Raw genomic sequence first — 27,212 nt, 5'->3', positions numbered from 1 at the left:
TTAAGGTACTTGATCATTTTCTTGTTATATGCTTCTTCAACCGCGCCAATGAAATCATCAAATGTCTCTATCCAGGCAATCCATCGGTCACCAACATTCAACTTTTTGGCGATATCGAATGATGGTGGTGGTTTCAAGAAGGCAAAAAGAACACTTGATGGACAAAATGCAGAAAAATTTCATACATTCACACAAGTACAGAGATCTGGGCCTAAATTCATAGTTTTTTGCTCACCATGCCATTCCAGTTTGGCCAGGTCTGGGCTCACTGTGTCACTGGAATCAAGCTTTTTATACACAACAATACCTCTGACACCATAGATTGTACTCTTTTTTGTTGCCACAATAGTCCCTTTTATTGACTTTGGGCAGTAGGTTTCTTACTTTTCATTATTTCATTCTTTTATACATTGGGAATGTCCTTCATTTCAAAGATATATTGACCTCTCCTAGGAACATATCTATATTCAACATATATATATACAAATTTATACAAAACATAAAACATCAATTTATACACCATATAGACATTGCTTAATGCATTTTTAAAGTGATTCAACTTAATATTGATTCATTATAGTTAAGCATAACACACAAGATCTCTAATGGATCACAAATTATAGGCAAGTTAAATTTCCTCGTGTTCGTCCTACTACTGTTTAAGAAAATACCACACCGGGACCAAATCCTTCTTTGCCCTCAGTGTAACCTGATTATGAAGTCCTGTATAGGGTTGGATATTGTTGGTGTTCATTCAAAATGGTGGAAAATTAAATTTGTTCCACTGTAGCTTTCCCAATGTGAAAAGTTCATTTCATTTATACTCCAAACCGCTATTGATGCCGATGCGTTTGGACCTTCTCTGTAAGGACCAGAAATCTATTTTGTAGAAGGTCTTCTTCAGGGCTGGACACTGTTGTGGTAGGACATCTCTACACCTATAGGTATAATAATGTGAATCACTTGGTGTGTGTTCAGGTATAACAAATTTATCAAGCTTTTGCATGCTATATTAAACATTTTTCACGTACCCGTTTTCTTCCACATGTATTGTCACAATGTGCTTCTAAAGTTGATTCTAATTCACAAGGTTCTAGATCTGCATTGTTCTTGTTTTTTGGTGGTTCCAAGTGCCTTATCCTAGTGAAAGTAAAATGGAAAGGTTTATATAGATCTTGGATTACTCCTTAAGTCAGTTGTTGTGTCTGTTTCTTCTTTTCGTGATCAATAACAGTCCTAATATATGAGGGAATACATATCTATTTTGACTCGATCCCTAATGGTCATGCCCGTCTTCTTTGGTATATCAAGCCACTGTAGCCATTTTATCTTTTGTTATCTTTATCCGGTATTGTACATATACCGACAGTTATGTTTACGGTGTTTTAAAGTGCCTATTTTCCCATCTCTTAGTTTTGCTGACTTCTATTTGCGAGTCCTGAGTGTTCCTATGCTCTTTCTTAGCAAAAAGCGCCGTCTTCTTTGCTTATTCGCTGTGACTGTTTCAAGCTGTTGTAGTATGCTCGTTCTCGGCGAGAGGCGCCGTCTTATTTACTCACGGGCACTCGTTTTTTTAAAAAAAGGTCTTTGGTTCCTTGTCTTTACTGGCTATGCATGTTAAAGAGCATTGCTATTTTCGCTTGGTTCCCCAGATATTAATGGTTTTCCGTACCTTCTCCAGGACCAGGGCAAACTCTCTGGAAGAGCCCTGTCGATCTTTCGTTTACTTATCCCTTATGTCATCACCAGTTGTAGCTTCCTCCCCAGCCTGGGTACTCGTACTAACCCATGCATGGAGCTTAGTATACTACGTCTTTATTCTTCTGGGTGTAATTGCGAACTTAACATTCTAAACCTCCACTTAATTCACTACATTCTAATGCTTACATCACAGTTCTAAGTAGTCCACTAGGAGCCACAAAGGTTCCGTCATCACATGCTCACACGACACTACACAGAGGTTCGAGAAGAGCTCAGCAGGCTGTGTGTCACACTGTAAAGATTATTCTATTCCTCTCAAGCAATCTATTAAGAGTGAGGCATAGAGTGAGGAGATCGATTTCCGCACCTTTCTATTCCCTTGCTCCCCCTCTCCTTTCTTCTTTCCCTTCTATTTTGCTCCCCTCTTCTTCACTGCCTCCTTTCAATCGTCTCCCCGATGCTCCTCCTCTCAACCTCTTCAAACCTAGGGGTATATTATCAAGGGGTTTTATCTCCGCTTTTTTGGCTTTATAAGCCAAGAAAGCGGAGATAAAATTATCTCCCTATTACCAAGCTGTCGCTAACACCAGTTAGCGACAGCTAATAGGAGATAGCGACCATCATGGGCCCCACTTTGCATGTCAGTGATATTTATCACTAATGATATGCAAAGTGGGCGTGCCAAGATGTTAGCGACTGGAAACAGTCGCTAACATCGCTATCTCCTATTACCAACTTTTGGAGATATTTGCGCTAAGGGCGAATATCTCCAAAAGCTAACACCTGCCCTGAGCAGTTCTTAGCCATGTTATCCAATGGGAGGTGGATAACATGGCTAAGAGCATTTGCTCGATAATGCATGAATATCGCTGACTTTTCTGCGATATTCATGCATTGCGGGCGTTTTTTATCGCATTTGCGATAAACCTTGCTAATAGCAAGGTTTATCTGCGATAAAAATCGCCGATGTGCGGCGATAATTTTTGTCTCTAAACAAGTTAGAGACAAAAATTATCGCTAGTTGTTGATAATATACCCCCTAGTCCCTCCTTTTCCTTTCTCTCCACTTCCCTAAATATCTCAGTAGCAGTAAAATCCATTCATTTCAGTGTAACAGCATTAGCTCTGTTAACGACTAGATGACAATATTTTTGTAATCATACAGGCCCTACAATGACAACTGTTCTGCCATATAAGCAAAACAGACATTATTTCTCTGCCTTTAATCGCATGATCCCTTTTTGGTCCATTCTGTGCAGCAGTGCCTCGACACTCCCAATACCAGATAGAAACGGAAGTGCAGAATGTGACAAGACCTGCAAGGATCCTCCTCCTCTTGTTAACACCCCTTCGGTTGGGCCAACTCACCCACCAATTACAGGTGAGATTCACAAATCTGAAAATCTCATCACAACATTTGAGACCCAGAGCTTTGGTTTTGACATGTATGGACTTGTGATAACTAATGTTTTAGTGTGCAATGAAATATTCAGACTGTGTTCAACAAACAACTCTACCAGAAAGAAGGCATCGACTGTCAAAACCAACCAGAGGCAGGTATTATCTGAGAATTTGCTGGTCGGCCGTTTTGGATTGGACATATAATCATGGGTTTTTGCATACATTAACTCACAATCTTGAGGACACGGCATGCCTCTAATATTTAATTAAATCTTGATTTTACAGTCACAGTGCCAGAGAAATCCTAATATCCTAGCAAAAGACTTGTTTTCACCAACTCTGAATTAGGTGTTTTAATAATGCCTCATCAGCCTATCAGAATGTGACTTGCATCGCGTATACTCCTATCAAATACGAAAACCATTTCTGCTTACTCTAGCATGTGGCTGAGAGCTGGCTGTTGCCTCGACCGCACAATGGTCACAGCAACTTGCCCCATCATGCTGGGAGGTCACAACCATGTTTCTGAGAGGCATCTGATATGCCTTTCTCATTTTGTTTGTCATTAATCTTTGAGAGGAAGAGAACTGGAGAAGACTATGTCTGAAGAGTCTAGAGAGATGTATCATCCTCTTGTTGACATGCCAAACCTAAACAATCAATTTCATTGTGGGTCATCAATACACTTTAGAGACAAGCACCACATAAACTGTCCCCTTACCTACCCTGCCTAAAAGAGGCAGATTTACCCCATGCCTTACTATTTATGACATGGTAAACTAGAGGTAATAAAGGGAATAAAATGTCACCGTTGGGATTGGCAGATGCAGCAAGAGACTTAGGGCTAGATGTAGGTCATTTGGATTTACCGATTCATAAATACCGAATTTTACCGATTCGGTATTTATGAATCAGTAAATCCAATGTAGGTAATAATTCGGTAAAAAATACCGAATCGTTAGGATTCGGTATTTACCGAATCGGTATTTACCGATTCGGTATTTGCCATTGATTCCTATGGGCCTTGAGGCCCATAGGAATCAATGTCAATTACCGATTACCGGTAAATACCGATTCGGTAAAATTACCGAATTGTCAAGGGGGACAGGGTGTCACTTTGATACCCCGTTGCACCCCTGATTATGGCTTACACACATACATGCCCTTAGGGCATGTATGTGTGTCACATGGAACACAAGGCACAGGAATTCGTTATTTACCATGAAATAGTATTTCATGGTAAATAACGAATTCTTAAGGGCCTGTGGCACTGTTTTCAGTGCCACCTACATCTAAATTTACCGATTCGCAAAATTTACCAAATCGGTATTTTACCAAATCGGTAAAATTACCGAATCGGTAAATTTAAGGCCCCCTACTTCTGAAAAGCCTAATACCGGTCGGTAACGGCCGAAATTCGGTAATTTCGGCCATTACCGACCGGTATTAGGCTTCCTACATCTGGCCCTAGAGTCCTTAACCAGGGTCGGACTGGGAACAGCAACCAGCCCTGCCAGGTTGCTGCTCGACCGGCCCCCGGGGGGAGGGGTTGGGGGGGTGGCAACTGTGAAGCACCGCTCCTGCTTTTCTTACAAGGAGCCAATATTGCAGCACTGGTGCAAAACCGGCCTCCTGTAAGAAAAGCGGTCCCACGGTCACAAGACTGGCCCCTACCCTTCTGGCTCACAGGGGAAATGCCTGGTGCCCGCTAAAGCCAGTCCAGCCCTGTCCTTAACTTCCAACTATTGACAGAACTGTGCCATTCACACATCACCCTTGAACATCAGAACTATGTCACTTTGGAATAAAGTACCTCCAGTTAATAAAGCTTTCCAAGCATACACCATTCAAGAGGCCCAGAACTATTCTCAGCATTAACAATTGCTTCTCTGCCCATGGGTCCAACCTGATGCTCAAGCCTCCACATTCAAGAGTTATTCTACTGGAGAAGAACCTATGCTCTTTTTCACAAACTTTTAAAGAGTAGCAACCCGTGCATCTTGACTTGTCATGTGCACGGGGCATTATGTGGCTCTTCCTCTTGCTGTTGTGCTGCAAGGAGATTATTGAGCCACTAATTCTGTTGGACTGGACCACTTCCAAAAGTTGGACCTTAAAAAGGTGCTACCTGAACGTTAGCATTGAATGAAGATGTGTACCGTTTTTTAGTAATGACCTTTTAAACATTGAGAACACACCGACTTTCTAGTTCAGTTAGGGAAAGGAATCTTCTGCCCTTTCATACCGGCACAGGGATCAGTGTCTTCAGAATAAGAGTGAAAGGTGTGTCTCTATTGTAACTGTGTCCAAAGTTGCAAAAGAGTTTCCCTTGAAGCATTTTTAAAAACATCTGATTCTTCCCAAAATTTGTGAATTTTGAGACGGTTTAAAAATATAACGACTGGGAGAAAACATCTGAAAAGTGTAGGTGATAGAGAAAAACACTCTGTAAAAAAAGTATTCTGGAAGAAGAAGTCTTTTGTGAAACTTTTCGTTATGTAAATGTGTGCAAAATATAGCCAGAAAACAAAGTTAGGGAAATTGGTAAAATCGACCAACTTTTTAAGTGATTGAAGTACACAGTCTTCCAAACTTCACCCAGAAAGACAGTTGAAGTTTAAAATTGTGCCCACATGCTTTGGCTAATGAAGGCCCAGAAAAATGGCATCTACTTATGAGGATCATCTACCTATTTTTATTAATTGTAAAGAGCCATTCCCTCAAATCTAGAGTAATTTTGACTTCTCTTGGTTTGAAGCTGTGAAGTAAACAGAAAGAGAGACTGTCACCACATTGTGAGTTCAGACTGTTTCAAGGAACTCACTACTTTTTTTTTTTAAGTCATTTTAGAGAGTGAATAAATGCTGTCAGTCAGTGAGGCCATTTGTTTTTTTTGTTGTTTGTTGATCCACATCCTAAAGAGGATGAATTCAATGTGAAGAATAGCGTATATTGTAAAACAGTCCAGCCTTATCTGTTGTACATTCACCTCGATAGAGCCTCATTATATCACACTGGATTAGCAAATGGATTGCCCTACTCCATCTACTTGAAAGAACTCTAAAAAGGGTTCATTCTTATTTTTAACACTTGATGTTGGCATGTAGTTTTGAAGCAGAATGGGTAAAAACATTCGGCTACTATTAGCTCAACCAACTAGGACACCCATGTTGGGCGGTACCCGCTGCTTGCCAATCTCCCAACATTGGTTGCCACTATCCACCACTCCTGAAGGGGTCTGTATGGACATCTTCTGACCTTGTGATTCACATTCAAGGCCCTCTTGTTAACAAGTTGCCCTATATTTGTATGATTCTTTCTTCTCAACATCCAATGCCTCTAATATTTTTTTTTTCTATAATCACAGAATGGCATTCTCTTTGCATTTTACCTGGCTGCAAGCTTCTGGAAGGTATTTCAGACATGCCTTTGAATATAAAATATTGACATCCCTATATTTTCAGGGCTTTTCCCTTCTCTCTCTCCCTTCTGAGCCAAAGAGGTTCTTCCAGTGTCCCTAGGCTAAATCTTCTAAAATGTTACTTGCAGTGAAGAAGCAAAAAGATGAATATATGTTTATCAACATGGTTGGTAATTTTGGTTCATATTTTAAATTGATTGAAGATGTAATTTATCAGTTAATGCTACTCTTTTACTGCTACATTTCTGAGGGGTTAAGATCTGTTGTTACTCTATTGCAGATGATATACCTTCTCTTTTGCTGATGAAGATCTTTCTGTTGATGCTCTTTTAATAAAGGAGTTTATTTGACATGTATGCCAAATAATGGATCATTATATATTCCAGGTTCCTCTGGTTTCCTCTACATTGGTGCTGCGACTGTGTGTGTGCTGAGCGTAGTCTTGGCTGTTCTTTTAATTTGGAGACAGAAGAGTCGCAGAGTTTGCCTTTTGCCACTTGGATGTAAGTTAATGATCAATATATCTATAGTTATAGACAGATTTCAGACTCTTGCAAATGGAAACCACTGCATTCTATCCATGTCCTTCCCCAAACCACTTTGATTCATACAACATGTTTGTCACTTCTAAATATGTTTATTTTGAAAAGGCACCAAAGCACCCAGTATCTATAGTGTACAGAATATATTTCCCATCCGCAGTTATATTTATGTGGTGTATTCAACAAAGCAAATACAAAACGTTCAAGTATTTGCAGATTATACTCATAATGATAAAATTGACAAACGTGATATTAATTCTTCATTAAGCTTATATTATATATTATTATTAAGCCGGGGGTTGGGGGGTAGCAATTCTATTTAAGAAAAACCTAAAAGCTGTCAAAATAATTGCTGAAACCATAGAACTAGCTGATATGCTTGGAGTGAAGATTATGCTGAATAATTCATGCTTAGTGATCCTCACCGTGTACCGTCCTCCAAACTCCACTTCAGTATTTAATGATCTGTTCACCCCGATCATGTCTGACTTATGTACTAGATACCAAAAGATTGTGGTGACAGGGGATTTTAACATGCACTGGGATAAAGTGCAGAAAGATCTGCCAACTAGACATCTGGAGAATACTATGTCCTCATTGGGTCCCAGACGGTATGCAACGTTTACCATGCAATTTTTACAACGCACTACCATTACAACGAAACTTTTACAACGCAAAAACTTTTACAACGCATACCTTTACAACGCATGTTTTTACAACGCAGATACCTTTACAACGCATACCATTACAACGTAAGTATTGGTAAGTATATAATTATTTTTAAAATGTTATATGTTTGGGTTTTTGGGTAAAGGGGTATTTTTAGGGTTCAGGGTCAGTTTTCAGTTTTTGGGTAAAGGGGTATTTTTAGGGTTCAGGGTCAGTTTTTGGTTTTTGGGTAAAGGGGTATGTTTAGGGTTCAGGGTCAGTTTTTAGTTCTTGGGTAAAGGGGTATTTTTAGGGTTCAGGGTCAGTTTTCAGTTTTTGAGTAAAGGGGTATTTTTAGGGTTCAGGGTCAGTTTTCAGTTTTTGGGTAAAGGGGTATTTTTAGGGTTCAGGGTCAGTTTTCAGTTTTTGGGTAAAGGGGTATTTTTAGGGTTCAGGGTCAGTTTTGGGTTTTTGGGGTAATAGGGTATTTTTAGGGTTCAGGGTCAGTTTTCAGTTTTTGGGTAAAGGGGTATTTTTAGGGTTGAGGGTCAGTTTTGGGTTTTTGGGGTACAGGGGTATTTTTTATAAATAAAATAAAATTACATTTAAATTAAATTATTTAAATAAAATTAAATAAAATTAAATTATATTACAATATTTTTAATTAATTTAAATAAAAAAAATTATTATATACTTACCAATACTTACGTTGTAATGGTATGCGTTGTAAATGTATATGCGTTGTAAAATCTTGCGTTGTAAAGGTATGCGTTGTAAAAGTTTTTGCGTTGTAAAAGTTTCGTTGTAATGGTAGGCGTTGTAAAAGTATGCGTTGTAACGTCATACATCCTTTTGGACCTCTGGAGACAGTTTTCTATGGGAGTTGGAAAATCAATGTAACACCTTGGAAGCGTGACGCATCCGTACCTGTTTCCGGTGCATATCCGAAGAAACCATCGTAGCGCCTGCACGGCTCGAGAAATCGCTGCACGCCGCTTCGAGTGCAAATATCTCCAAAGTCCGAGATCACCACACCCATTCCAATGCAAGTCCTGCTGTGCAGCTGCAAGAGTCCACACATCGTCCTGGATCGTCGCGTCGCATCGCATCGCAGGGCCAAGTCTGTTGCATCGTTGGGGTTCGCAGTAAGAAACCAACGCATCACCTCCCCATGCAGTAAGAAATGGACGCATCACCTCCTCTTAGGTAAGGAACCGACGCATCACCTCCCCTGCGCAGCAGTAAGGAACCGATGCACCACCTCCCCGGAGCAAGGAACTGACGCATCACCTTCCCTGAGTGTAAGTGACAGATGCATCACCTTCCCTGTGGCCATTTTTGTTTGTGTGCACGAAGCATCCAAGGTACTATATGTGAAAAGTGTAGCATCTACATTTTGCCTTGAACTGAACCATTTCTAACATTTGAAAGTCATATTTTTATTACAGTATTGTGGATTTTTGTCATTTGGTCTTGCTTGGTTTAGATAATGATTACGTCTTTTTCTAAACTGGTGTAGTGTCCATTTGTAGTGTTTTCACTGTATTAATGTATGTGTTCACAAATGCTTTACACACTGCCTCTGTGATAAGCCTGCCAAGCTACCAAGGGGGTGAGCAGGGGTTATTTTAGAAGTGTATCCCCCTTACCATTACTAGTAAGAAGGGTCCCTACTTGGACAAAGGTACCTACCTCTGCCAACTAGAGACCCCTATTTCTAAAAGTGGCACTATACAGTTAATGCATTACAAATATCCAATGGCTCAGAGGGCACATTATACATATTAATACATTATTATAACTTTCTGGTGGGTGTAGAAAAACACCCAGCATGCGTTAGGGATCCATCACATTAAATACCAAAATATGGCCGCAGATCATGTGTACAAGTATAACACACCTGCTGCATCCTCATCCTTCTCAATCTTACAACTGTGCTTTATTCCACTCAATATCACATGATGGTTACTTTATTTGAACCAGTTTTCCAAAGTGGTCTTCGGTGTCACCACACAAAGACACATGACTGATGGAGCATTGGGAATTGTCTTTCGCAGGGATAAACTTCGAGAACTGAGACATTAGTGTCAGTTACATCCCAAGGTTGGTTTTTTTTTTTTTTACAGAAGATCAACCAGGGCCATCATTGGAGAGGAGCGAGGTGACTGAGTGGCCACTTTGCCTCTTGACTTTTCCACATCAGCAACATTTACTCACAGCTGCTTTAATTGCAAGCCGCTCTGCGGTCTTCATTAATAATGAGGGTGCTTGCGTGGGCATACCTTACCTCTAGATGGCGCCACATGACATGTTTTCTCTTTCCCTGACGTACACCGCGCAAAAAACCTATTTCAACAGGCAATTATAGAAACTGATTTGATTTCATCACAACACTCAGAAAGAACTTGAAGAAATTGATATATTTTCTGTAGACTAGTCTTGATTCCAATCCATATTTTAATCAAAAACAGATTTATAACATATCATATCAAAAATCTTTATTTCGATCTATGCGATCATAAAAGATATACAAACAAACAACATCACAGTATTAAAGAAGTGGGTTAAAACCATAGCATGTAAAAAATACATTTTTAAAACACATTCATTCCCAATATTACAGATTAGTTCATAAATGTATTAAAAGGAATTTTATCACGACACAGTGCAGTCTCTTAAAAGTCTTGCGCGTACTCTCCACATAGCTGCTAGAAATTTAGCCATTACAAATACTGTCGGAGGTGAAAGATCAGTTTTGAGGACTCTATAGGCTGGGACATAATTTCGAAAGCCCATGTTCCTTAAATGTGGTTTTAGCCAAAGTTTCCTGATGTTGGAGTAGGCTTTGCAAAATAGAACTACATGAACGTCGTTTTCCAGTTTATAATTACAAGCGGGACATTTGGGTGATGCATCCTTTTCATTCCAATTTTTTGTGAGCGCCCTCAGGGGTAGAGAACCATATCTCCACTGCAAATAAATTTTCCTAACATGTACAGGGGACATTGCATCGAGGACATATTCAAAGCTGTAGATGTCCTTTATTTTGATGAATGTATCAGTTAGCGAACCCTCTCGAGTTGAGGTAATAGTTCTCTGAAGCATAAAACCATAAAAAAGTTTGGAGAGTGCTTTCCTGGGAAGCCTTAGCGATGTTGCTTGTGGATCATTCCATAGCTCTGGGACTCCAAGAGTCAAACACATATCTCTAATGTACTTGAGCCATTGAATTTTGGATACAGAAATTGATCTAAGAAGCTCTTGCAACTCAGTTCTATAGTGGCTCAAATCTTGGCTGCTCCACAGACGTCTCCAGTAGGTCAATGGTTTGAGGCTCACTTCTTCGCTGATTGGGCGTATGGCCAAATCCATTCTCAGTGGGAGTAGAGGTGTACTTACTGGAAGAGTCGTCAGCTGCCTAATAAAGTTATTCTCCGCAACTTGAATGGAATGAAGGGGTGTGTGGCCCCAGAGTTCAGCCCCGTATATAATGCCACCCCGCGCTTGGGCCCTATAAATTTGTATTGCAGGGGCCAGTGGGCGAAAGGGGGATTTGTTAGCGATTCTAGTGATAGCACCCGCCCTCTGGATTAGTTTAGTGGTTGCTTTTGTTTTATGCGGCAACCAAGTTAAATTGGGGTTAAGTGTTATGCCCAAATACTCAATCACATTAACTCGCTCCAGAGGTGTATGCCCTAGACGTGGGTTTGGGCAGTTTTTATATTTGCGGCTTAGAATCATGAATTTCGTTTTTGTTGGGTTTATTTCTAAGCCCCTTTTATTACAGAAATCCAAAAACCCATCCAAAATCCTTTGCAGGCCCATTGGCGTTTTGGACAACAGCAGGGTGTCATCTGCAAACATAATCGCAGGCACCCTGCTGTTGTTCAATAGTGGCGCGTCGATGTTGGCGATTTTGCAGAGATGCTCTATCACCCCATTTGTAAACAGGCAGAACAGGGTCGGCGCCAACACACACCCCTGTCTTACGCCACGTTGGACAGGAAACCTATCAGTAAGCCTCCCTCCCTTACCATACCTTACCCGCGCATAGTTGCTGGAGTGGAGCCTAACGAGAATCTGCAAGATATCCTCAGGGACGCCCATGTCCTCCAACACCGCCCACAACCTGGTCCGAGGAACCAGGTCGAAGGCGGCGCGGAGATCCACGAAGACTGCATACAGTGACCCTCCTTCGATGTAAGCAGTCTTCCAGAATATAATGTTTAGTCTCAATATTTGATCTACTGTAGAGACACCCTTCCTAAAGCCTGCCTGAAGAGGGCTCAAGATCTCATTCTGTTCCATCCAGCATTGGAGTCTGTCCAGAATCAGCCTTCCGAATAGTTTTTGACTGACATCAATGAGGCTAATTGGCCGATAGTTGGCGGGCAGCAGAGGCGAGCCCTTTTTATATATCGGTACCACCTCTGCTCCCAGCCAAGTATCCGGTAGCCTCATGCCCTCCAAGACTGCATTAAACAAGACCATCAAATATGGGGCCCAGATCCCAGGTTCCTGCCTAAAGAGATCGCCAGGGATCCCATCTAATCCCGGGGCTTTTCCTGATGACAAGCCCGCTATGGCCATCTCGACATCTTTCAAGGTGAAGGGGAGTGAATTACATGTATTGGAAGAGCTAGCTTCGAGTTGTTGTAGCTCCTCAGCCTCGGGGGCGTATAGCCCCTGATAGTGATCTTGCCAGGCATTGGCTGCAATGTTTGGTTCGCTTGCAGACGGAAGGTCTGCGCAGCCATGATTAATGATTCTCCAGAATCTACGAGAATCCCTGCTAGCTAGAGACTCAGCCAAGTTCTCCCAGTGGTGTATGTCCCACTCCAATCTTGCGTTGTCTAAGAGTAACTTATAGGCACGTCTTTTAGATTGGATCTGCGCTGAACTACCTCCCTCTTTTATGGTCTTAATAAGGTCTCGTTTTGCTAGACGGCATGAACGATTGTACCAGGAGTTGTTAAACTGCCCTTGTGTTTTCGGGCGTACCTTGGTAAAGAAAGCTAGTTCAAGCTTCTGGGTCAGACGGAGATGATTCTGGACTAAGACCTCGTTTCTTTCCCTATTAGACGGTAGACCCCCTAGTTCAAAAGCCTCCTCAAGAAAAGGGATGATCCCAGCGTAAAGAGAGGTAAGCCTATCTTCGCTGGAGGTGATAGTGTCCCATTTTATCCGCCTCCTGTTGTTCTCTAGAAGGAGTCCCCCTATCGATTTCTCCTCGCCAAGTGCTTTCTCGCAAGGGATCATATACTCTAGCTCCAGGGTATTATGGTCGCTATCCTGTCTTGTTGCTATTTTGAAATCAACCACCCATTTCCATGATTTTAACTGTACAAGGAAGTAGTCGGTCCTAGATTCCCTCCCTCGTCTATTAAAAGTACATTGAGAGGGGATGTCGGACCGAGTGCGACCGTTGCAAGCCCTTAGCCCATGTGTCAGATTGAGGGTGTTAATCTGCACAGCCAATGTTGTCCATGCTCTGGGTGGAGGTGCTTCCGTCCGGGGAACCTGCCAACTCGAATCCTCCTCAAGGGAGGGTCCATCGAGAAGACCAGGTAGAGGCTCGAAATGAGAATTGAAGTCGCCCCCAATTAAATAGGACAACTTCTCTGGGATACTTTCCAAAGTACCAGAAAGGAGCTCTATAGTTTTAGAGGTGGACCCATTTTTGACAGGCCTTGAATAGATATTGATGATTATCAGCTTCAATTTGCCTGGCCATTCAAGGACCACAGCCAGTATATCCGGAGAGTCTACTGGGTATCTTGAGGCTCGGCATCCTATATCCGAAGCCACCCAGGTTTCTAAGCCTCCAGATGGTCTACCTTTCCCGCCCCATACTGCCGGAATTGAGAATATGTGGAAGCCCCGACTATGGGACTCCTCCCTTAGCCAAGTTTCTTGGAAGAGGCAGACACTTTTTGATTGGATTAATTCCACCCATTCATCTGTGTCAACTTTATTTGCCAAACCTGCAACATTCCATGAAAGAATGTTCATGGAATGCGACAGTTTTTGGGTAGATAGATTCGTTGACATAGAGATTGTATTTCCAGGGGAGGGAGGTCTAGCTGTTTCCCTCTCATCTGCCCGCAGGGAATCTCTAGTGGTGTCCAATTGATGTTGGACTTCACAGTTTTCTATTGCTATTGCTCTAGAAGTACCCATCTTCCGTTTACCGCCTGAGCTGGGCTGCCTCTGAGGGTTGATTCCTTCATCGTATTTTCGGGGTGTGTTGGCCAGCTGTCAATCAACCAAATCGAGGCAGTCGTAATGATTGTACAGCGGCAAAGGTGGTGGGTGATAGACTCCTTGGGACCATGGGACATCTCTCGCAAATCCACCCCCTCCCATCCTCCTTCTTGGGACAGTTTCCCATCCATAGGAGTCACTAAATATGTTTGGGCGAAAAGGGGGTATCTGTGGTTGAATAAGGGGGGTCCTCCTTCTTTCTTGGTTGCCCTGCCAGTTCCCCCTAAAGTTCTGGTGGTTTCCTCTACTAGGCGGTTTGGCCATACGATCATTGGACGGATAGAAGAAGGATAGGGGAACAGGCTGGATGTTGCTGCCTTCGTCTTCCAAAGATGGATTACAGACAAAGGCGGCTGTTCCTGGGTCACCAAAGCTGACCAGTAGGCAATCTCCGCTGATTGTTTTTGGATTCTTGCCTACCCAAGAGACCCGTCTGACCATGCGAATATCGCTGGTCATGCCTCGAGGGAGTGGTCTATGCGCTGACAGCCAATTGATGACCTTGTTTTTCAAAGATTCTTCCGTTTCGTACGAATCTGCTTTTAATTCTGGTGCCCCAACTAGGATGACTGTGTAGGGGGCAACCTCAGGTGGTAGATTTACAGTGACCGTTCTGGATACCTTTGACTTTTTATGCTTGTCTTTATTCGGTATAACATTAGAGGAAGGCGTTAGGGAGATCATTGTTTGTGGGGTTGGAAGCGATTTGGTCTTGTCTGCATTTTGTGGTTGGCTTGTTATATGCGGCTGCTTAGGTAAGCTAATAGTAGGATTTGTAGCTGATTCGAGGTTGGCTGGTGGCTGTTGGTTGGCGCCTGTATTTGTGTTATTTCCACCGGTTGTGAGTGTGGTCGCTGGTGCATTATATGTTACAAAATTGTGAGTAACAGGGGTGTTATTGTGTTGGATGTCAGTGACAGTAGGAGTAGAAACTAGGGCCCCAGGTTTCCAGGAATCCATAATCTGTATGGCAGTTTTTTCGATTTTTATTAATCTTGCCTCCATTTTTATTAGGCGTGCTTCTAGGGGGCCTATAATTGTCTTAAGGAGGTGGCCTATGTCTGCTAGAGTTATATCCTCTTCAGGTAGCTCCAGATTATGATCTACTATAGATGTTGTATGATCAGTTGGGATGTTAGGCTGTAACAGCCGCGGGGAATGATCAGTTGCTAACACTGGTGAAAGATTCTCCTGGATATTAGTATTTAAGGTTGGTAAGATTGGGATGTTCCCTGTTTGTTGTATAGAATTTTTGGACTTTTTGCCCCTGTTTGAACGTTTCCCCTGTGCCCTTTTTTGAATTGCTCCTTCTCGTATTCCTCGATTAGTACTAGGTGACCCTGGAGGTATTGAATTAATAATTGCTATGTTGTGTTCCTCCCTATTTGGTACTGCAATAGCCTCCCCCGGATTTATGTCGTTAGGCAATTGGGCAGTTTCTTTTGTGGGCAATTGCAGAAGGCTCATATCCTCTAAGTCCCCTAGTGTATCCTCAGTAAGATCTAAGCCATCAAGTTGCTGCGACCCCCCCTGGGAACCTTCTTGTTGGAAATTTCCGAGACGTCTGCCTTCGGGCGTTTTGGCCATAGCTATGGTACCCATCGAAGAGCGCTTGACCCACTCTATCTCCTGTGAGATGCGGCGTTCTAATAAGTGGATATCATCTATTAAGAGGGAGCCAGCTTTCAGGAAGTAATTGTCAATTGTGCCTTGAGATGAGGCAGTTGGTGTGTTGGCAATGGCTGCATGGTTTACTTTACTCCTCGTCTCCATGTGACTCATATTTGAAGTTAGGGCAGGAAAGAAGCTTGAACAAGAATTTCAGCTTTAGCTTGTTAAATATTGTCCCTACCTGGTATAAATGGGGTCGGCCAGTCCAGTCCTTTCCGTCCTCGAACGGCCCGCTCTTAGCCCGGTCTTTGCCCCGGGCTGCGTCCCGCGCTGCGGGAGAAGTAACTCCAGTTATAGGAAGGTTAGAGGGCGGTGGGCGGGCCGGCAGGGAGAGCGGACCGGAAGTTGACACGGTCTATCAGGGACTCCTGGGAATTGGAGTCCCTGAACGCTCGCAGCCCTGCAGCCCTCCGCCGGCGCTGTTTCCGTCTCACCAGGCTCTCCCAAACTGCTCCTCCTCACGAAGGTCCGTCGAAGCGGCACCCGCGGAGCGGGTGCGGCGAGGTGTAGGTAGGATGCGTGCAGGCCACGGGGTGTCTCAAAAAGGTAAGCGCGTCCCAGCTAAGCGCTATGGCAAGGTTCAAGTGCTGTCCCAAAGAATACTGGGCGGCGTGGGGTTTTTAATTCACTCCGGTGGGCGGGGGCGGGCCGGCAGGGAGAGCGGACCGGAAGTTGACACGGTCTATCAGGGACTCCTGGGAATTGGAGTCCCTGAACGCTCGCAGCCCTGCAGCCCTCCGCCGGCGCTGTTTCCGTCTCACCAGGCTCTCCCAAACTGCTCCTCCTCACGAAGGTCCGTCGAAGCGGCACCCGCGGAGCGGGTGCGGCGAGGTGTAGGTAGGATGCGTGCAGGCCACGGGGTGTCTCAAAAAGGTAAGCGCGTCCCAGCTAAGCGCTATGGCAAGGTTCAAGTGCAGTTTAATTATGTTTAGTGCTGTGAACGGGATGACCACATCAACACTTTATTCTTATGTCAGCAGAGAAAAAGGCGTGACCAAAATAAAGACATGAGGCCTTTATTTTACTTTGTTTTACTTATTTCTCAAGTTGGGTATTTAGTCAAATAAATCATATATTCTAGCTTCTCTTTTCAGCAAGCTTGCCTATGTGTCATGTAATATGTTTTCCTCCATCCATTCTTTCAGAAGTTTAAATTTCCATTGGTCAAGATTTCACTGGAAACATATGGAAGATTCATTGACTAATCCCAAATTGATCCTTCATCGTCTTATTTTGTAAACAAAATGATAATTCTCCAGCAGCTGGCTCTCTTACAGGCAGTGCCTAGTTTCCTTCTTGCAAAACACTTGCCACCATCAGTCATTTTTACGCTTTCAAGATGTCCTTAGGCATTATTTTAGGTCATCAGCCTAAACACCAAACACACAATAATTTTTTTTATTGCCTTTTTTCGGAGTGCCTCAGGGTTTATGTTTTTTCAGAACTAAATATTCTGTAAATTCCATTCCCGCACCATTTTCACGTTTTCTACTCCCCCTTCTCATTTGAGAATCATGGTTCCCTTATATGGCCGTATAGATTGCACCCATTTATGACAAGTTTCCCAAACTTATATTTTTTTGTATAGATGTGCTCGAAGACGTTGAACGGATCCCATCTTTTTATAATTTTCCCATCTCCTGTTATATTGTTGTACTTCTAGTATTTACAAACCTCATTGCATTTGCTTATAAGTTATTTTATTATATTTACTAACTGTTAATGTCCCTCTTTCCAGGCTTTTTAACTTTGAAAATGTTCACAACCTCTTTTGGGTCAAGGAACTGTCGGTCTTCAATTGTATCAATATCTGACTCTGGGATCCAATAACTTTTTTTATAGATTATCCAGACACAGGTTATTTGTAGTTTCTGGGACATCAGCGGCTTCTTCTTATTGCTGTTTTTCATGGCAGAGTTCCTTAGCAACCTATTTTGTAAATATCAGCAGATGATGATCACTCTCAATCCTTTGATAGAGCCAAAACCCACCACAGTTCCAATCTCAGTTTACTTATCAGGAGACAATTGATTACTGAACCTATGCATTCTGCTTGGCAGATCTATTCAACTCCATCTGCCTTTGAGCAGAATCGTCAGATTTCTATGCAGTATTTTAGGAGACCCTGGATTTCTGACATCTCTCCTATTTCATTTTGATTATCCGTTGTTGGAATCTTTGACACAGAGGGGCAGATTTACAAGGTCTGGCGCATCTCTGCAAATCAGCAGGGATGCGCCAGAACACTTGCGACACGCAACACCACCCGTACGCCACCATTGATGCGCCGCATTTACAATGCGACGCGCCGTGGCGCACGGATGGGCAGATGCATGTCGCATCCCTCGGTGGAAATGCGGCGCATTGCTGGAGTCGCGTCGCAAGCGCGACGCGGCTCCAGCAAGGCTCGGGGGTGCCCTATGCCTAACATGCTGTGTCACTCCTTACGCCTGCTTCAAGCAGGTGCAGGGCTTTGACGCAGCATGGCTGTAAAAGTGACTCCCTGAAATCCTGTAGATTTCACTGCGTCACTTTTACGAGGCGTACCTGCGAGGGAACGCCCACATGAAACCTGACGCAGGTTTCATGTGGCACAGGGGTTTACAGCATGAAGCATCTCCCTAGATGCGTCACGTTGTAAATACGGCGCAACATGGTGCATGGTTTACGCCGCCGCTGCATCACAGAAGTGACGCAACTGCGGTGTAAATGTGTCGCAAGGGGGTTGTAAATCTGCCCCGAAGTATCTGAGCTCCTTCATTGGTATCATTCTAGAATTCAATATCACAATCTAATTCTGCTACTGCATTTCTATTGGGGCAAGATTCTCATTGGAGAAATAGATATTTTCTCGACTTCCTTTCATCAGTCTATCTAATAAAGTGAGAGAACTGAGTTCTAGCATGAAGCAACCCTAAAGAAAGTTTATATCACCTCTCATATAGTTCCCAACACTTCAGTGGTGGCTGCCACGGATCAGGGGTGGTGGGGCTGAGGGCGGAGGGATGGGGTTTGAGAGGGGAATAGGGGGTAAAGAAAAAAAACACATACCTCCTCGCTGCGCCTCGGTGTCCCTCATCATCGTCCCTCCACTCCGGCCAGAACAGGAGGCACCCGGGCTCACCTAAGCCAATTACAACAGCATTGTGATTGGTCTGAGTGCTGTGGTTCGGTGCTCAGCCAGGGAAGGAGAGCCTTGGCTTGTTCTCCACCCGGGATGTAATGCAGCCTGGGTGGAGAACGTGCAAAGTGTGTTGTACTGTTTGGCTGACCCGAGGGGGTCTGTCAAACATTCATGCGCCCTTTACAGAGTGCCCACTACTCCCTTCCCTTCTCTGAGATCAGAGCAGACCCTCCCCGCAAAGCTGCCGAAGCAGGAACAAATAAAATGATAATTACAATGAGTTATTATCATTTTATTTTTCCTTTATTTCCACTGCTGAAAGCAGTGGGGTGACGCTGCTGCATCTTAGCGGAGGAGCCGCCACTGCAACACTTTCCTTACATTGTATTGACAATTATCCATTTTTCTGGGCACTCTGGTCAGCTGGTCTATCCATAAGGAAGCAGCTACGATTTCACAGCTGGAAACAAGTCAGAGCAGTTGTCGTAGTTTTCTTAGGGCCATCAGTTGGGGCTCAGAGCCTATGGACTGTGATATTGGAGTCAGGGGCTGGATATTGGGGCTAATGGATAACACGGGGCCCTTTTTTAACTGGTAGTGAGAGGTGTCTCCACTATGCCTAACATGGAAAGGTACAGATGTGATTAGAAAAATACGTTTGATAAGAAACACGTCCGCTACATCTTCTCTAGGTGCTGGGTCTGTGAAGCCCATGAAAGCTGATGGAGTGAGGACAAAGGAGACTAAAATCCTCCATGGTGGGCTAACTCCTCACACTGGCCATCTGTGCATCCAAAGCTTTCCCCGCTGCCTAATAATGAGCCCCAAACTCATCATAATACCTGTTCTCGTGCCCCATACTGACACACTGCCTGCCCTAGTGCTTGGATTCCCTCGAGTCTAAGACATCAAGGTTAAAGTGGTTAAAGAGTGCACACTGACTCTTTGGGAATTGAAAGGAATTAGGAGCTACGTACTAACAATGTTCCCTCTCATTTTACTTCTTCATGTGCCACAAGAAACTGTCTGTCTGTGTGCGCACTTCTCGTATGTGCAAAACTAAAATACAGCTTATGTCACTATCTCCACATTGCAATATAGCTGCTTGTTTCTGGGTAAACTAAGATTTGGGTTGAGAGCAATATAGGATATGTCCCTTAGCTACTTTTTCTTTGTGCAAAATGGCACAATTATAAAGTAATTTTCTCTAAAAGCTTTATCAAAACAGAATATCAGTGCGGCAGAAATCCACCTCCGGTCCCTGATGTGTCAGTGCCACACAGTGCTGCAGACAAAACACCACCACCCACATGTGAGGCTCAACACACATCAGAGGACAATGATGTGGATGATTCTGCCATTCTGGTAAGAAGGAAGCGGTAACATTCATCTCCTGTTTCAGCTTGGTTCTGCCCTCTGCATCATGCCCTGGAATAACACCTTCCACTGTCCCCCGATACACTCACCTTGGCCCTCTACTTGGACTGCCATATTTGGTTTGGTCAACACAGGTTGACATAGCAATCAGACTGTGGGCTGAACTCTTCCGATGAACTTGTCAATCCCTAAAGGACTCTGGCTGGTCCTCCATGGGGCAACAATGTAAAGTGGGGTTTGCATGGCCATGTACTGGTCCAGCTTCAACACTCCACCGAATGTGATTAAAACATTCTAATTCGCACATGTGTCATGTCTATGATCAACCAAGTATGCGATTGAGGCTAAGCCTTTGGCTTATGCTGCGGCAATGAAGATACACACACAACAGTTGGCATGTATGAGCCAAGACCTCGAGTCTTGCGCTCCTTTTTTTTCCCACTACATTGCAACATTGTCGATTAAGGTCCGGGTGGCGCCAACACTATAACAGAGACACACACCATAGTTACTTTTGTGGCCGGCCCAGAACTGAAACACGCCCAGAGCCCCGGGCCATTTCTTGACACTCCTCACACGCTTACACATGGGGCGCGCAGCGGCGCTGGGATGTCGTGCGCTTCGGAGTACGTCTCCAGGCGTTCCATCCAGGCTTTCCAGCGGCCTGCCTGGGACGGGAAAGCCAGTGATCGGCTGAGGAGGCTAACAAGCTCGCGGCCCTCCGGCTTAAAGATTGCACCAGCACGTGGTGGGCCCTCTTGGAGACACGCTGTTGGTGGCCGGTGAGCAGTGAGGTCGGGATTTTTTAGGGAAGGGAAATCACTGCTGTGCGCCGGACGGGTCTTGGGACCAGCGGTCTGGGGTGCAGCAGGTGCACAGTATCACACAGGCACCACCGGTCATGGTGGCAGCCTCGTGGCAGGGTGAGGGGCGCCGCCCTGGCAGACATGCCCCTGCAGACGATGACAAGATGTGCACCCGGTGCGTGTGACGTAGCCACCTCATCGCTGGTGTAAAATTGGTTGTTGAAGGTGGTCGGCCATGTTTGTGTAGGCCTATGGTCAGGTTATGGCGGCCACAGAGACACACACAGAAGGTCCGCTGCGCTGCCTCGGTGGTACTCTGGGGGGTGGTGGTCCTGGGGGTGGTGGCGATGGGGGTTGTGGCCCTCTTGGGTCTCCAAACTGCATGATTAGTAGCTCCATGGCATCTGTTGGTCTTCAGATGTGGCTCTGGGCTGGGCTCTCTTTATACTGCCGGTGTTCGTCCTACTTAGGACCAGATAAAAGCAGGTCTTAAGTCCCTGCTGCCAACGTTCCTTATCGCCTGTTTTTGGCCCGCATCGCTGATCTGGCTGGTCGTTGAGAATATCGCGAAGTGATGTTATTGTGAGTTTTTGGACGGGAATGCCTACTCTGCATATGATTAGCGTTAGTTGTCGCTGTCAGCCTTGGCGAAGGTTTTAGCGCCAGCTATTGCAGGTAAACTGGCGATGTCGGCTTGTAGCACAGGCTTGTGAATAGGGCGATAAATCTATCGCCACTTTCGTGGCGGAAAAGTGCTGATAAATCGGCGATGTGTCCTTGAGAATATGCCCCATAGTGTTCTGATAGGTTGGTTCACAAAATACAGAATTGTAGTGGGTCTCTATAAGGCCTACCCTATTAATATGCAAAAGGTCGGTTTCAAATTACGACCAACAATGATTGGCTAGATTCACAGCCATGGAGGGCTGCAGGTGTCAGCATATCACCATGTTTATGAATGCTTTTAAATTAAGCAATTTTCTTTGTAAGTGCAAGATGTTTCTAAAAAGGAAAATACGACACTTTAAAAAATAAACTAAAGTTTAACAAACTTTGTTTAGGAGTAGAAAGCGGTCCCCATAGACCACTGCCTACTCCTAAAAAATGTTTTTGTCAAGATTATCAAAGAGGAAGGATTCTCTTGAGAGCCCCTTCTTGTTTGTGAATGGCTTACTATTAGTTTTTCAATTGGTGGTAAAATATTAATGTTTTGCATCTGGATTTTGTCTGTAAAACCTTAATACATACCAGAAAGAATCAATATTTGGAAGCAACACTCCTTCCAAATAGCGATTTGTTACTATTTACTAACTGAATTAACCATTAGGAAAGCCTTTTTCGAATCGTTAATTCCGTTTAGTACATTACAAAAAGTGTATTAGCAATCACAAACTCTCAGATTGACTAAATCTGGGGGTTTATGACCATTAGTACACTTTGTGCATCTGGTCCCATGGCCTGTAGAGGAGGGAGAAGCAATTTTATTTTATTCTCTTCACTGTTTGACCGTTGTCCACTTCACAGATTGTCTGCCCATCCATAAACCCTACTCCGGCTCTTCTCTTCCTCCTGAGCTCCCAGTTTTAGGAGGCATTTCAAATGGGAAATAGGAATAGGAAATTGTATAACATTGTTTATTGCCCTGTGTTGTCTTACACTAGGCCTGTCCAGAGTTGAGCCTAGACACGTTCTTTTTCCCTGCCTCCTGGAACTTCTGCCTCTTCCTTCCCATGCACCGCCTTTTCCTGTCAGATTTGCATCCTTCTCATTGGGAGTCAATACACAGGGGGAAAGGCTTGCCACGATGTGTCAGGAGTATTAACGAGTGGGCCTCACCCTCTTTCTGGAATATCAGTCATGAAGACATTACATCTAGTTAAAAAAACTAAGCTTGTCATACTGTGTGTTATATTGTTATGTTATGCAGATTTGCTGCGCACACTGTCACCTGGAAATGGTATCCTCATGCTGAGAAGTTGTGAGTCTATGCACAGCTAGAGCCAAGTAGGATTACGCGAAAACCCAAGTTTACAGCTTCATGCACAATTCAAGAAGTGACGAGGAGGCTCTTATGTCTAGCACCAAGTCATTCCATACTTTAGGAGTGACATAGGAGAAGGCTCAGCCACCAGATCTGGTTTCCCGTATGCATGGGATTTGTGCAACTGGAGTCAGGTGGATTGGGGGTGTCTAGATGGTTTGTGAAAGCAGATACGATTGTTGAGGTATGCTGGGTCATTGTTATGTAGTACCTTGAAAGTGTGGATGAGGACTTTGAATTGTGCTTGTTTGTGAATGGGGAGCCAGTAGAGTAGAGCTCCTTAAGGTGTAGTGTGATGTGGGTGCAGTTTGGGAGGTTGAGAGTGATTCTTGCTGTGAGTTCTGAATGGTCTGCAGCCTTCTTGTGAGTTTTTAGTTGTTCAAGGCATAGATGGTGTTCCATGGTCCAGCTTGTTTGTGACCAGGGCATGCGTAATGGTTTTCCGGATCTAATTGGGCGCCATTTGAAAATATTTCTTAGCATCTTCAGAGTATGGAAGCAGGAAGGGGTGATGACAATGACTTAGATGGTCATGTCGAGTTAACTGTTGATGATGATCCTGAGGTTCTCTGCACTGGTGCTGGGGGTGAGTGTTGGTCCTAGCTCTGTTGTCCACCAGATGGAGTCCCACACACGTGCTATTCCCAAAGATAACAATTTCATCTTGTTGGGGTTCAACTGTAGACAGTTGGTCTTCATCCAGTGGCTGATTTCAGTCATACAGGCACTGAATGTATCCGGGTATTGGGTATCTTGTCTGTGAGGAAGAGAGTGAGTTGCGTGCCATCAGTGAGGAGAGGACATTTTGTTTTTGGAATTCTTTTTATTGATTTTTCAAACAATGCAGAGGCTACAGCAGACAGTGACCATCAATTACAGAAGCACGAGTGATACAATTTCGCATTACAGCTGTCCGCAACAGTCCACTGCATAAGAATTACAAGGCGAGGGAAAACAGGGGACAGAGAGAAGAAGACATCCGATCAGCAAGTCATATATCAGCATTCACAATCGAGTTGGCGATTTCAGTAATGCCCATATCATGCAGTGAATCACAAAGACGTAATAATGTTTGGCTGTTTCAGGACAGGTTGTATTCACAGTTCATCTAGTTGGCCCAATGGCCCAGGCTGTACAGCAGCCCTCTCTTTCTCCAATGTATTCACGTGAGCATGTAGAAACACCTCCATGGGGGGCCAGATGTCTTAAGGATGGGAGCGTATGGGCATGAGTTCCCAAAAGGCAGTAAGCTGTTCCTGGCAATTGGCAGCCTCCTCAAGCCAGTCAGTAACAAGCTTTAGTGCACGCAGCCCCCCACCTCATGGCAACCCTGCGATTAGCGAGCCAAAGGAGTAGTGCCGCCAGTTTGCATCGCTCAGGTGGCCCCTCCGGGACACATCTCAACAATGCAACATGGGGAGCGTCCCAGGCAAGGTATAAGAAACCAGCAGTTGGGAAGAAACAACATGTACATCACATGTCTGTACCCAGGCCCATTTTCAGCAATCTCTCAGGGTGTGATATATTCAGTGAATGAATTTAAAATTAATGAGATGGAGGCGATAGTTGGGGGAAAGCACCCGCGCCTGAGTGCAACAGTATCTCCACTGTGCAACAGTGAGAGGGGGTGTAAAGTCAGCATTCCAAGCGCTTCCGCTTGTTGGAGTACGTATGAGAGCTGTGTTTAATAAGTTAGTGTTATAAAGCTATTTGCTGCGGGAGAAAGTTGCTATCAGGGTAAAACATGACCATGGATGTAAGCTGTAACTTGCGCAGTCTAGCACATGTACCAGAGTCACCCTTAATAGGGAGCAAGGGAAGACCAATGAGTGCCATGCTTGGGGCGAAGAGATTCTCAAGGCGGGTCCTAGGCCGGATGTCGCCCCATGCCCATACTGTACATGCCACAGTGTCAATCTGCACACTTGGGCGCTTAGGAGGCAGGAATTTCACCATCTGGAGAGGGAAGGGCGCTGCTTGATCAGATTCAGGGGCTGCGTGGACCAGGAATGGGTGGGAAAAGTCCAATGGGGTCCCCATTGAGTCGGGAAAAGCCAATAATGAGTACTAAAGTAATACAGGTCCATGTCAGGGGGACCTGGGCCGTCCTGTTCAACGGAAAGTGGCACGGTCTCCCAAGCAATGCACGGCTAGCCACCCACAGGGGCTAATGAGACAAGACGTGCTCTGATCTGTCTGCGAACGTGGAGGGGCAAGGGGAGTGGTACATTAATAAAAAGTTAGGGTAATTTAGGGAGGATTATCATCCCTTGAGCACCTTGAGATCCTCATGGGTGATTGATTGATTGATTGATTTTCACTATGGCTCAGCGGTCAGTCAGGGACAAGGGAAGTCGCTTCCAGCCCTCAAATCTGTCAACCAGCCATGTAAGCAGACGGCCACAATTCTATCTCCACAGTTAATCAATATTCCTGCTGAGCCACACACCGAGATACTTGATGGGGCCATCTGCCCAGTCAAGAGGAAACTCCGAAGCGGCTGGAGGCATCTCGTCCGTCAGGGGGGAGAAAATCAGTTTAGTCCAGTTTATTTCAGTCTCCAACATCCCACCGAATCTGGTGAATTCTCTAATGAGAGGATTCAGATTTACATGTGGGTGTCTGACACATGAGGTAACATCATCCACATACAGCGACACTAAGATTCTGTGAGAGGTAAATGGTAGCCCATGGTGAGCGTGATGTTGGTAAAGGCGAGACATTAGCTGCTCCATCTCAATCGCAAAGAGTATGGGAGACAGAGGACATCCCTGGCGGGTGCCCCTTTTTATTGCAAAGGGGTCAGAGACGCTACAGTTGACCCGCGAGCAGGCCACAGGTTGGGAGTAGAGCAGACAAATGAATTTGATAAAGGTGGGACTCAAGCCTAGGCATGTCAGCAAGGCACATAAATATGGCCATTGAAGAGAATCAAATGCCTTAGTGGGGTAAACAAATCTGCTGACATGCTCAAGGCTGGGTGAATGGTGTGAAGTACCGCAAAGAAGGTGTACAGCTTATGGGAGGTGGACCTGCCGCGTACGAAGCCAACCTGGTCTGGCCTCACAACTGTTGGCAGTAAGAGGAGGAGGCGTGAGGCGAGGAGTTCGGCTAGGATCTTGTTGTCCGTTTTTATCAAGGAGATCAGGCAGTGTGAATCCCAATGGCAGGGGTCCTTACCAGGCATGAGAATTGTGACAATGAGGGATGCACAGGGAGGGAGTTAGGACACCAGAAGATAGAGATTCCACATATATTGCCAGCAAATGTGAGTCAAGCAAATAAGCATGCTCTTTATAGAATGCAGCAGTGAGGCTATCGAGGCCAGGCGCATAACGCATATTACTCCGATTACCTCTTCGGTTGTGAATGGTTCATCCAGGTACTGCCTATGACTATCTTCCAGCCATAGAAGTTCGATTGAGTCTAGGTAGGCCAAAAGGTTCGAAGGAGCAGAGTCCTGACAAGTTTTATACAGGAAGGAAAAGAAACCCTACATGACCTTTTAGACTGCTTTCTTGTCAGAGTGAACATGAGAGCTGTCATCCTGTATCTCAGTAATGTAATTGCTCGCCCAGGACTTGCGAAGTAACTGAGCGAGAGATTTACCCGGTCTGTCCCCCTCCCCAAAGTGCCTGATGCGTACCCCCTCCCGAGGTAGTGCATTTCCCGCCAAGGACCCTCTTCATATTCAGAAAGTTTTCGCCGAATAACTGTGAGTCTGGAAGCTATTTCGATCATTAAAAAACTGCAGTTTGCGTTCTTTTATTTCTTGCTCTAGGTTGCTAGGTTTCCTTGCAGGGTGCAGATGATGCCTGCCTGTTTTGCAATGCATGCTTCCTTAATAGCCAACTTGAAGGTCTCCCAGAGGAAGTACTCGATATTTCAGCTTTATCATTGTGTTCAAAATATTCCAAAATTGCTGCTCTGTTATATTCCCTGAACGCCTGATCTCACAGGGCGCCAGGTGAAAGCTTCCATCTAAAAGCTCGGAGTGGACCATCCGGAAGCAACAACTTTCGTAGGACAGGAGCATGGTCAGAAAGTTTCTGCGCAGATGAGATATCTGAGCAGTCCAGGCCAGTATGTCCCGCGATGCCAATCAATAATCTATTCACAACCATGAGGCAAGGGCCGTGGTTATGCATGTGCCCTCCATTTAGTTGGCTTGGCGGAAGCACCAGCGGTCAGTCAAGTCAAAGTCTTCCATGATAAG

General features: G+C 44.5%; 1 protein-coding gene across 1 annotated transcript in view; it reads left to right on the top strand.

Moving 5' to 3' along the window:
* Nucleotides 1-27,212, top strand: part of TNFRSF8 (TNF receptor superfamily member 8) — a 258,101-nt gene that overhangs the window by 130,400 nt on the left and 100,489 nt on the right. The window contains exons 7-8 of the mRNA XM_078640895.1: nt 2,961-3,082; nt 6,910-7,026. Coding sequence (XP_078497021.1) covers nt 2,961-3,082; nt 6,910-7,026 — 239 coding nt within the window. The remainder of the gene's footprint in view (nt 1-2,960; nt 3,083-6,909; nt 7,027-27,212) is intronic.

Source organism: Lissotriton helveticus, chromosome 5_1, assembly GCF_964261635.1.
Source record: "Lissotriton helveticus chromosome 5_1, aLisHel1.1, whole genome shotgun sequence".
Taxonomy (NCBI): Eukaryota; Metazoa; Chordata; class Amphibia; order Caudata; family Salamandridae; genus Lissotriton; species Lissotriton helveticus.
The sequence above is the reverse complement of the archived record's forward strand: the minus strand, read 5'-3'. Positions and strand labels throughout refer to the sequence as shown.